At 39.7% G+C, this 12,532-nt stretch overlaps 1 protein-coding gene across 1 annotated transcript; it reads right to left on the bottom strand.

Annotated features, from left to right (window-relative positions):
* Positions 1-8,134: 8,134 nt before the first annotated feature.
* CXHXorf66 (chromosome X CXorf66 homolog) lies at positions 8,135-11,126 on the bottom strand. Its single transcript, XM_065915014.1, has 3 exons — positions 11,003-11,126; positions 10,167-10,323; positions 8,135-8,978 (listed from the first exon to the last, which is right to left on the bottom strand). Exons 1-3 carry the CDS (start codon positions 11,088-11,090, stop codon positions 8,135-8,137), a joined length of 1,089 nt encoding a protein of 362 aa, XP_065771086.1. The 5' UTR covers positions 11,091-11,126.
* Positions 11,127-12,532: the final 1,406 nt, after the last annotated feature.

Below are 12,532 nucleotides of genomic sequence, written 5' to 3'. Positions count from 1 at the left end.
TAATATCTTCATATCTTCATTGTTACTAATTTATAAAATCTTCCATTAGTCCTTTGGTACTTTAGAATTTTATTTCATTTTGCTGTGGGTGCTTTTTTATTTATATAAACATGTGGAAATTGAACGTCAGTAGCTCAATCACATTCTTTTTTTTTAATTGAAGTATACTTGATTTACAACTTTGTATTAGTTTCAGGTGTACAGCAAGTTCACTGATATATTTAATATATATATTTCCAGGTTCTTTTCCATTATTTGTTCTTATAAGGTATTGGGTATAATTCCCTGTGCTCTATTGTAACCCTTATGACATCTATTTTATGTATAGTAATTTGTAAAAGCTAATCCCAAAGTCCTAATTTCCCCCCCTTTCCTTTCCCCTTTGGTAACCAAAAGTTTGTTTTGTATATCTGTGAATCTGTGTCTGTTTTGTAAATAAGTTCATTTGTATCAGTTTTTAGATTTCTCATGTAGGTGACATCATATGATGTTGTCTTCCTCTTTCTTAGTTCACTTAGTATGATAGCGTGTAGGTCCATCCATGTTGCTGCCAGATAGCATTATTTCATTCTTTTTTATGCCAGAGTAATATTCCATTGAATATATATTTGCTTATTCTTAAGCAAATAGTTTATTTATGGGCACTTGGATTGTTTCCATATCTTAGCTATTGTAAATAGGTCTGCTATGAACATTTGGTGTCAGTCATGTTCGATTATTCTGATTCACAGTCACACAACTGGACATTTTCACTTATTTATTTGGTCTTAGTTGTGGCACGTGGGATCTTTGTTGCATGTGCAGGATCTTTAGTTGTAGCATGTGAACACTTAGTTGCCACGTGTGGGATCTACTTCCTTGACCAAGGATCAAACCTGCATTATGAGTGCAGAGTCTTAGCCACTGGACCACCAGGGAAGTCTCACAATTAGACATTGATTTTTTTTATTTTACAAACTGACAGAGAAGGTGTAGATAGGATAGATACAGTCCATTCAGTCTTTTCAGGACTAATGATTCCAGCCGTTCATTCGCATAAGCCTTTGTTTCTTCTTTTCTTTTTTGTGATTACCTGCCTTTTGGTAATTCTAAAAAAATTTTAAATTGTAGTATAGTTGATTTGCAATGTGTTAATTACTGCTGTACAGCAAAGTGATTCAGTTTTAACACATTCATTTTTAATGTATTCTTTTCCATTTTGGTTTACCATAGGATATATCTCTGTGCTATAAAATAAGACCTTGTTGTTTATCCATTCTTTATATAAAAGCTTACATCTGCTAACCCCCACCCCTCAATCCCCTCTCCCTTAGCAACCACCCATCTGTTTTCCATGCCCATCAGTTTGTTTCATAGATAGGTTTATTTGTTTCATAATTTAGATTCTACATATAAGCGATATCATATGGCATTTGCCTTTCTCTTTCTAACTTATTTCACTTAGTGTGATAATCTCTAGTTGCATCCATGTTGCTGCAAATGACATTATTTCATTCTTTTTATGACTGAGTAGTATTCCATCATATATATGGATCACATATTTATCCATTCCTCTGTTGATGGGCATTTAGATTTATTTCCATGTCTTGGCTATTGTGAATAATGCTGCTGTGAACATAAGGATATATGTATCTTTTGAAATTTTGATTTTGTCCAGATATATGCCCCAGAGTGAGGTTGCTGGATCATATGGTAATTCAATTTTTAGTTTTCTGAGGAACTGCCTTACTTTTTCCACAGTGGCTGTACCAACTTACATTCCCAGTCTTTTGCTAATGTTAATATGGATTTTAAAATAGGTCATATTGTTAGGAAAATTGGTAACTAAGGAAATAGTTTGATGATAGAAGATATCTACAGATTTTTTTTAATCAGCATATTTCTACTATTCAGAGAACAATGGCTATATAGTTCCTATATCTTACTTTTCAAAGTAAAACAATTATATACAACAGATTTACAGCAAATTATTTCTTCATCTCCTTCAGCTGTCTTTTCAACGTGTTATTTTGACTCAGACACATCAGGGAATAATTCTAAGTAGAATTATTCTCAAGTAGCACTAGCTTAAAGTTCTTAGATGTAAGCTATTATTAGCCCTTGCTTATTTCAAAGACGGCCCTTTCTGTGTATTATATATATAATTGCAAAGCTAATTAATCATGATTAACCCTTGTTTAATAAGGTTGCAACAGCAGAGAAATAATTGAGGGGTGTATATAGGTTGCCTTTAAGAGATATTTGACCGAAGCTCTCAGAAAGCTTTCTTCCTATTTCTAGTTCCCTTCCTTTGTTGCTTCCAATTCTTAGGAATTTCATGATGTGGCAGGGACCTGAGGATTTTGAGAGTCGATAAAACTGAAGACGTTTAAATATCCCTCATCTGGTGTATGACTTCTCTGTGGCCACTTAAAGATCTACCAACCAGGCACATGCCACCGCGAGCTAGCGTCCTCAACCCTGGTAGCCGGTAAAACGTGGTCTTCTTGCTGAATAAACATTCTTTCAGCTCTTCACAGCCCCTTCTCCCCAAAGGAGGTAGAAGAGAGGATTTGTAAGTATCCTTTCAGCTACATGTTTATATAATTTCTTTTTAAAAAATGTATGTATTTATTTTATTTGAAGAATAAATACTTCACAATATTGCAATGGTTGTCATACATCAACACGAATCGGCCATAGGTATACTTGTGTCCCTTCCCTCCTGAATCCCCTCCCAGCCCCCACCCCACCCCATCCCTCCAGGTTGTCACAGAGCACCTGCTTTGGGTGCCCTGGCCTCGCTTCATACATCAAACTCACACTGGCTATCAATTTTACTTATGGTAATGTATATGTTTCAGTGCTGTTCTCTCAAATCATCCCACCCTCTCCTTCTCCCACTGAGTCCAAAAGTCTGTTCTTTGCGTCTGTGTCTCCTTTGCTGCCCTGCACGTAGGATCATCAGTACCATCTTTCTAGATTCCACATATATGTGTTACTATACGGTATTTGTCTTTCTCTTTCTGACTTACTTCACTCTGTATAATAAGCTCAAGATTCATCCACCTCATTAGAATGGACTCAAATGCAGTCCTTTTATAGCTGAGTAATATTCCATTGTTTATATAATTTCTTAATTTTTTTTAATTTTAAAAATTTAATTTTTAAAAATTTTATTGAAGTAAAGTTGACTTACAATGTTGTGTTAACTTCCATGCTTATAGAATTTCACGTAGAAATCTATGTTGGAAATGTTTGAAATCTGCATTTTTGCACTTTTTTTTTTAAGTGATAGGTTTTTAGAAAGCACTTTATTGAATAAAGTGAGATTCAACCAGTCAAGGAGATCTAACCAGTTAATCCTAAAGGAAATCAGTCCTGAATATTCTTTGGAAGGACTGATACTGAAGCTGAAGCTCCAATATGTTGGCCACCTGATGTGAAGAACTGACTCATGAAAAGACTCTGATGCTAGGCAAGATTGAAGGCAGGAGGAGAAGGGGACGACAGAGAATGAGACGGTTGGATGGAATCACCCATTTGATGGACATGAGTTTGAGTAAGCTCCTGGATTTGGTGGTGGACAGGCAATCCTGGCGTGCTGCAGTCCAAGGGGTCGCAAAGAGTTGGACAGGTCTGAGCGACTGAACTGAACTGAACTTATTGAATTAAAGGAGTAAAGTATAATTAATTTCAGTTCCACTGTTATTGTCGTGTTAGTCACTCAGTCGCGTCCGACTCTCTGTGACCCCAGAGCTTCGCTGGTGGCTCAGATGGTAAAGAATCTGCCTGCAGTGCAGGAGACCTGAGTTGGATCCCTGGGTCTGGAAGATCCCCTAGAGAAAGGAATGACTGCCCACTCCAGTATTCTTGCCTGGAGAATTCCGTGGATAGAGAAGCATGGTGGGCTACAGTCCACGGACTCAGAAAGAGTTGGACACGACTGAAGAGCTAACGATTTTAGTTCCACAGACAGGAACAAGATATGAGTTTCGGAGATGAAGGTAAGCTGGTTAAAGGGAAAGACAGCGCAGATGGTCTTAGAGGGAAGGACCACGTTTGAAACTGGCTTCACAGCGACCCCTGGTGGACGGAAATGTAAGGAAGCCCAGGACTGACTGAGATACAGCCCCTTACACTTGCTGAACAGGGAAATATAAAAAGGGAGCCATGTGTTCCCCATCCCGATCCCCCCTCCCGCCTCCAACTAATAAAATAAATGGAAAAAAAAATAAAAAGGGAGCCAGACAGAAGAAAGGCATCATGACGGATAAAACAATGCTGCAAGAAGGCTAGGAAATAGAGATTCAGAGTGCTCTTACATAAACCAGGACATTTCCAAGAAATGCGAAAGACTATCCTTTGAAGTGATACGAGTTATTTTAGGTATTAACTTGTGGAAGCTTTCACTGGTAAATAATTATTACTTTTTTTGCAAAAAAAATTAGATATTAATATTTCCAGTCTTTAAAGTATTACAAGTCTTCAGCTTAAGAATGGTAAAGAGAAGAGAGCTTAGAAGATTTGGTTTTGCCGACCAACCTTGATAGCATATTAAAAAGCAGAGACATTACTTTGCCAAGAAAGGTCCGTCTAGTCAAGTCTATGGTTTTTCCAGTGGTCATGTATGGATGTGAGAGTTGGACTGTGAAGAAAGCTGAGTGTCGAAAAATTGATGCTTTTGAACTGTGGTGTTGGAGAAGACTCTTGAGAGTCCTTTGAACTGCTAGGAGATCCAAGCAGTCCATACTAAAGGAGATCAGTCCTGGGTGTTCATTGGAAGGACTGATGCTGAGGCTGAAACTCCAATACTTTGGCCACCTCATGCGAAGAGTTGACTCATTGGAAAAGACCCTGATGCTGGGAGAGATTGGGGGCAGGAGGAGAAGGGGACGACAGAGAATGAGATGGCAGGATGGCCTCACCGACTCGATGGACATGAATTTGAGTAAACTCCGGGAGTCGATGATGGACAGGGAGGCCCGGCGTGCTGCGATCCATGGGGTCATAAAGAGTCGGACTGACTGAGCGACTGAACTGAACTGAACCAAGACTTCAATTGAATTTAAGCTGAAAAACTATGCAGTTTTGACGTTGGCTATTTTCCAGGCTACTGATAGCTCAGATAAACTCCAAAATCATCTTACAATATGAAGCCAAATTACCCAATGAAATTTTAATTTTTAAAAAATTTAGACTGAGATGCTGTCATATGCTGGTGAACATCATCTGAACAAAGAAACCGTTGAAAGAAATGAGGCGAATGGAGGAAATTTGCATCCTGACTGGATAATTTATATTAAGAAGTTTTATGAAGTTTTATATGAGATAATAGTATTGTGTTTCAGTTCAGTTCAGTTCAGTCACTCAGTTGTATTCAACTCTTTGTGACCCCGTGGAGTATTGTGTTATGTATTTTTAAAATTTATTATTGTTTTGAGATATAAATGGGAGGGCAATGGATAGTAGCGTAAATGAAACAACATTGGCCATGTGATGATAATTGTTGAATCTGGGCAATGCTTATATGGGCGTTTATTCATACTCCTTCTACCTTTTTGTTTGAACTGTTACTGATACTAAACCATAAAAATTTGATCAGAACTTTTGCTTCTATTCGTGAATTTTAAAAAGACCAGGCTATCCCAGAACTGTTCTAACCCTTTGCAGTTTATCTTTACAAAAAGTGTCATAAAAGTAGGAAATCAAGTCTGTAGCTACCACAATGCTTTTTAAATGCATTTTCCACCTCTTAAAACTTTTATACATCGTGCCATCTGTGAATTTCCTGATGGCCTTACAGACCCCACCAGGATACTACCAGTAGAGGCAGAGGTTATGAGAAAGTCAGATCTGAATGAACTCAAGACATATTTATATGCTCCTGGTTGGTTAGGAGGATGGTCCAGATTGATTAAAAGTCAAGTAAGGATTTTGTAGATACCAGTGGACTGAGTGATCTGAGAATAAGCAGATACCCTAGAAACTGAAAGTGAGAAGGCAGTACAGCATAAAGAAAATTTGAATTTACGTCAATCATAGATTCATATCTTGATTCAATCAGTTGCTAGATGTGGTCTTACTATACATTACAGAGCATCAGTTAACTCATATAATACTCCATATGATAGGGGACTGTTGGGGATTAAATCAAATATGTGAATGTGAGAAAAGCGTTAACACAGAAGATCTGGTTGTTTGGTCCTTGTATGTCAAGGGAACTGGAAACCATGAGTTGACTATTGGCCAACCCTGGGGGAATGTTCTAATGTTAATTGGTTGATGATCATGTTTTGTTCACCTGATTGCTTTGCACAAACATCACCATTGATAATGTGCATCTGGTGTCATTGTTGGGATCCTGAGTTTCACTTGGCATGGCTGGTCATGGAGCATGATGTACCTATGGGACCTGTTCTCAATAAAAGCCTCAGATGCTGAGGCTTCCCTGAGCAGAGCCAAGTTGCATACACGCCTCTAGTTTATTGCTAGAGAAGAGAGCATGCCCTAGGTGGCCCCAGAGGGGCAAGTACTCAAAAGCACATGTCCAACCTGTCTGATTTACCTGAAAAGACATCTTTTTCTTGTTGCTCTTGGTTTGTATATTCTTGCTCTAATAAATCTCAGCCATGACTATAATCTGCTTTTGAGTCTTGTGAGTCCTTTTGCTAAATCAGTAAAATTGAGGGGAAGGTGGCCTTCAGATAACCTGGACATAAATGGACTAGTACAATGTCTGGCAAGTAGTACACATTCAATATATGCCAGCTATGGAATTTAACTGACCCTGCTGGATGTGACAGGGGACTGACCTCACTGTACTAGAATATAGGCTGTGACTCCAGGATTTTCTCTGTTTTTCTGAACCATGCTGTCGGAAGTGGGCAGAGATAACCTCTCATCAGTGAGAAAGTTAGAAAATATAACTCCAAGGTTTTCCCCCTGGCCTCCCCGCCCTCCTGATTCTAAGTAAGAAGGTACTCTGAAGAAAATGGGTAGATATCAGATTTCTATCTGGGCCATTCTGAGAATACACAACAGGGCAAACTCTCTTTATCATCTTGAAGGATAACAAAAAGAATCAAAAACCTTGAGAGTGGGGGCTGGAGCCTGGATTCTTACTTTGTTTGGTAGCAGTCATCAGAGGCAGTGGTATTACAAATGACTATTGGGACTTCCCTGGTGGTCCAGTGGCTAAAACTCCACACTCCCAATGCAGGGGGCCTGGGTTCTATCCCTGGTCAGGGAATCACATGCCACAGCCAAGAGTTTGCATGCTAAGAACCAGCATGGTGAAATAAATATTTTTTTTAAAAAGATAATGACTATCAGGAATTTCCCCAGTTCAACCAGAACCAAGCACACAGAGCCATTTCCGCCATGCACTGGGCACCACAGAAAGACAGTCTTAAACTGAGCACAGTATGTCAAAATTAAAAAATAGTTGGGTTGAGACTTCAATTGAGGGCTAATCCAAGGGAAAGAGCAGCCCAGCGTACCCATCTTGCAATACCTTTCTATATTTGTGTGTGTGTGTATGTGTGTGTGTGTGTGTGTGTGTGTGACTATGTTTCCCATCCAAGTGTGTGCCTGTGTCCAACTCTTTTCGACCCCCATCGACTGTAGCCCTTCAGTCTCCTCTGTCCATGGAATTTCCCAGGCAACTGTACTGGAGTGGGTTGTTATTTCCTCCTCCAAAGGATCTTCCCAACCCAAGGATGGAACCCATGTATCCTGAGTTGGCAGGTGGATTCTTTATGACTATACCAGCTGGGAAGCCCATCCAAGTGATCAGATTTATGTTGTTGTTCGGTCGTCAAGTCATATCCAACTCTTTGCAACCCCATGGACTGCAGCACGCCAGGTTTCCCTGTCCCTCACCATCTCCCAGAATTTGCCCAAGCAGATCTAAGATACCTCCAAAAGAGATTTATACCTCTAAAATACAATAATAATTACAATAAAATCAGTTGTTATGTCACATATTTATTTACTATTTTTCAAGTAAATTGCCTCAAGATGAATATAAGTCTAATCTCAATAGTGATACCAAGTGGAGTTTTCCTTTACCAGGTTCTTAAATATGGTGAGCATATAATAGTTCATAGAAGTTTGCTTCTTCTGCATGGGTGGTTGTTTATTTTTTGATCCCTTAATTATATCGGGAGTTTCTATAGATGTCTTCCTTGCATTTTATATCACAAAGTATAGTCACCTCCCTTTCACTGTCATCATCACTGTTATATGTTGTGACATCACTGTCACCCATGTTGCCATACAGTGTGATGTGTCTGGGTTTCTTTTTATATGACTTGTAAAAGTGCTTCAATTCACGTGAAAAAAGTGGAACTGGAATATGCTTTATATTTGCTTCTGAAATATGAGTGATGAATGGCTCAGAAACAGCTCTGCAAACGAGGCATTTTTCCTTGTAGCATCGACAAAACTTCACTGGTTGAGGCCTAGATAATATTTCTGCCCTACCTGCACTAGTTGGGCATTTTGGTTTAAGATATCTCTGGCGTTTGGTCAGTTTCTCTACACTGGATTGCTCAGGGAAGATTTGATTCTTTGAATAGAGTAGAGGAGTTTTGGTTGGCTTGACCTGACACTGTAGACTTGATGGCCAAGTTGGCTTGGTGGCCTTCTTTGGATAGGATGGACTGACCTGACCGACTAGCTTATGGGCATGAGCCCGCCTATGTGCCTTTTTTGGACTACGTGTTCTATGCAACTTTTCCTGCGGGGGTGATCCTAACACTTTTTTGGGATTTGATGGCTTGGATGGGTTTTGTTGACTCGAGCGCCTGACTGACTTTTTGGCACTTGAAGGAACAGAGGTTTTTTGTGGACTGGAGGGCCCAAATGACTTATCTATACTGGATACCATGGATTGTTTTTCTGGATCACCCAGACCAGCAGTCGGTGACTTGGAGTCAGTAAATGATATTTTTGATGATGTGGATGCTTTGATGGTGATATCATCCTTCTTGACCCTGAAAATACAGATGATTTAGAATGTGACAATTTAAATCAGAAGAGTAAAATTGCTGTTACCGGAAAATATGGGCTATTGTATGAATTTAGACTTCTGGTCTTTTTTTGGCTCTAGCAGGAAAATTGAACACAGTAAGAACTGGAGTATGGAGAAAACCATGATTCAGGTTACAGATTCGAACTCATGTTGAATGCTTTTTCTTTTTCTTAATTTTACTGTTTCAACCACAGTGGATAACCATATAGTCTATATATGCAATGACACAAACTTGTTTCAAATCTACTGTTGAGAGGGAGAGAGAGAATTTATTTATTCCAGAAATTAAACTTTTTATTAAAAAAAGTCACAAGTTGATATGCAACTGAGGCACAAATGTCACAACCTGTCTCATAAACAAGTCTTTAGACCAAGTTCATTGTTTTCTTATCATATTTACACCATCAAGTTTTGTAACCATACATATTAATCCTCACAAGATTACTCTAAAACCAAAGGAATAGAACAGTGGTATATTTCAGTCACCAGTCCTTGGATTGGGAAATTTTTAGGGACCCAGTATATCAGTGCCAGCCTAGTCCTCCTATATTAAAGGCAGTGACTAGGATCACTGAACACAGTTACAAATTTTTCATGTTATCACATCTTAAAATGATAGATTAACCAAAATGCGTTACTATCTTTGGAATGCAGAGACCCAACTCCTTCTCCCCTGAGAAGATTTTGATTCTATCTTATTTAGATAGTCATTCTGTCTTTTCATAGACTCAACTTATAATGAAATTAGCAGCCTGGGGCTCAACTGAACCCTGAATAGGAGATAGTTTTGGCTGAAGTTGATAATGTACTTGAGATAATCTAAGAGTTTCATTTAAGTGAACATATCCAACCCACAAGATGTTGGTAGCTCTTCTGAAGTCTAAAGTTAGTGTTAAGTAACAAAATAACAGTGAACTCGCCTACGTGTGTGCACTCATGCGATTGCAGGTACAGTCGCTCATGCGCGTGTGCACCAACCCCCTCACCTCACCCCTACACCCCGCCGCTGTGTATTGTTAGTTCAAAAGTTCAAAAAGCAACTTAATGTTGCTGCTTTGGGGACTTCCTCGCTCTCACAGTTATAGAGTATAGTGAAGAACGTGCACCTCCCCCCAACCTTGTACTTTTATTCAAAGGTGTTAAGACTTACTTGGCTGCGTCATGGGCTTCCTCACCATCACAGTTATAGTGAAGAAAGCAGGAACATGTGACCGTATAACCGATGATGAGGACGCCAATTACAGTAACGAGGATACGTCGCCTTAATTCATCCAGTTTGCTCTGCTTGGAGTCAACGTGTGTAGTTACTATGAAAGAAAATGTATCATGAGAACATGTGCTTGGTAACCAAGTTTGCTTCCATTTTGATGGGGGTTTGTTACTATAGATCAAAGTCAAATCTCATCATCAGTTATTTCTTTAAGCATGATAAGTGTCCATTGTCATTTTCCTCCCTCTATCACGTCCCCAGCCAGCCACAGTCTACAAGCCAAATCTGGGAGCTGTCTCTGGCTAATCAGTATAGTTACCTAGGTTAACCCACATCGTGGCTTGTTCAGCCCATTATCTAGGTATTTGAATGTGTGAATGCACTTGAGTGTTGATGTGTGTGTGAATGTGTATGGTGGGAAAAGGGATGGGACACGAGAACACAGTTCTTGAAACCTACTATGTGTTAGGTACCATGCTAGATTCATTCACATAGAATTTTCTGGTATGGCTGGTGGGGGAGGGGCAGGGGTTCGTGGATTGGGTGGGGAAGGGGAATGAAAAGGAACAGTATGGCTGTACTCTTCATGTTTCTATGTTTAGAATTTTTACACAGAAGTAAAATTTTCAGATGTTGTCCTAGAATTTCTCAAAGACCTACTCATAGTAAAGTAGAATAAACAGATTTCTTAAACACAGCTAGCTTGTCTAATTAAGTACTTGAATATATTTAAAATAATAGATCATAATTTCTAGCTTTTAAGGTTAGGGACATACCTGCGGTAGCAGATCCATTGCTTTCATTCCTATCTAAACAATTATTTGTCCAAATTGATAAAAGAAGGACATAAATGAAGAGATTCATGTCCAGGACCTTGTTGTGTTTCCTCTCCGAAGGAAACTGCTGAGTTTAACGTGGCTCAGCTTGTTTTAGGGGGCCATGACATCATAATCATAGAATGTCATATCCTGACAGCATAATCTCACCATGGGGACACATGAGCTCCTGGGTACAAATATTATGAAAAGACTTTTAACCCTTTATTTCTCCATTACATCAAATATTCGACCAAATTTGAATAAAAAAACTTGAGATATTATTAAGCACAGAAGGCAGAGAAAATGAGTTAGCTCTAGATACTGAAGAGCTATTTTTCTTTATTAAGTGTTAAGGAGGCACCTTACAGCGCTATAGTAGTTCTTATGTGTTTTAGGGGTTAAATCATCCTGGGGTATAAGTTTGTAGGAAGTTTTCTTACTAAAATTAAGATTTTGAATTTCCCTCAAGCGTTTTTTTGAGCTACTTTTAATGGGTACCACTAAAGATTTTCTGGCTAGTGAGTAACATGATGAGATCTCCATTTTAGAAAAACCACTCTGGCTCTTGTATGGGAACTAGATTGCTGGGGTTAAAGTAATTTAGACAATTAAAAGGCTGCTATGTCCACCTGATAGAGGGTGGTGACTTGAAGCAGAGTGGTAAAGATGGAGAGTAATCAATGCATTTGAGGAGTATTTTGATGTGGGTAGGGCTTGAGGAAGGGTAGGCCATAGGGCATGAAGGAGAGAGAAGTAGCAAGGATGATTCACTGCTTCAACAAAAGTGTGTTGGATATCTATGTGGCAGGAAGTCTTGTGTTAAGCATGAGCATTCAGACAGTCACAGTCCCTGCCTTTAAGAGTTGGAAATCTAAAGGAAGAGACAGACATGTAAATAACCAATCACTAGGTTATGTAATGGGGCTTCCCTGGTAGTTTAGCTGGTGAAGAATCTGCCTGTAATGCGGGAGAACCAGGTTTGATTCCTGGGTCAGGAAGATCCCCTGGAGAAGGGATAGACTACCCATTCCAGTATTCTTGGGCTTCCCAGTTGGCTCAGATGGTAAAGAATCCGCCTGTAATGTGGGAGACCTGGTTCAATCCCTGGGTTGGGAAGATCCCCTGGAGGAGGACATGGCAACCCACTCCAGTATTCTTGCCTGGAGAATCCTCATGGACAGAGGAGCGTGGCGGGTTGCAGTCCATTGGTTTGCAGAGTCGGACATGACTGAGCAACTAAGCAGCAGCAGAGCAGAACACACCACAGCACAGGGTATATAATGGGCTTCCCAGGTGTTGCTAGTGGTAAAGAACCCGCCTGCCAATGTAAGAGATGTGAGTTCAATCCCTAGGTTGGGAAAGTCCCCTGGAGGGTGGGGGCATGGCAACCCACCCCAGTATTCCTGTCTGGAGAATCCCATGGTCAGCGGAGTCTGGCAGGCTGCAGTACATATGGTCACACAGCATCGGACATGACTGAAGTGACTT

Source organism: Muntiacus reevesi, chromosome X (assembly GCF_963930625.1).
Source record: "Muntiacus reevesi chromosome X, mMunRee1.1, whole genome shotgun sequence".
Classification (NCBI taxonomy): domain Eukaryota; kingdom Metazoa; phylum Chordata; class Mammalia; order Artiodactyla; family Cervidae; genus Muntiacus; species Muntiacus reevesi.
This window is presented reverse-complemented; position numbering and strand designations above follow the sequence as displayed.

Coding starts and splice junctions, on each gene's coding strand:
- CXHXorf66 (XM_065915014.1), bottom strand. CDS start 11,090: ATGAATCTCTTCATTTATGTCCTTCTTTTATCAATTTGGACAAATAAT. Junction 10,324..11,002: donor CAATGGATCTGCTACCGCAG/GTATGTCCCTAA, acceptor TTTCTTTCATAG/TAACTACACACGTTGACTCC. Junction 8,979..10,166: donor GAAGCCCATGACGCAGCCAA/GTAAGTCTTAAC, acceptor CTGTATTTTCAG/GGTCAAGAAGGATGATATCA.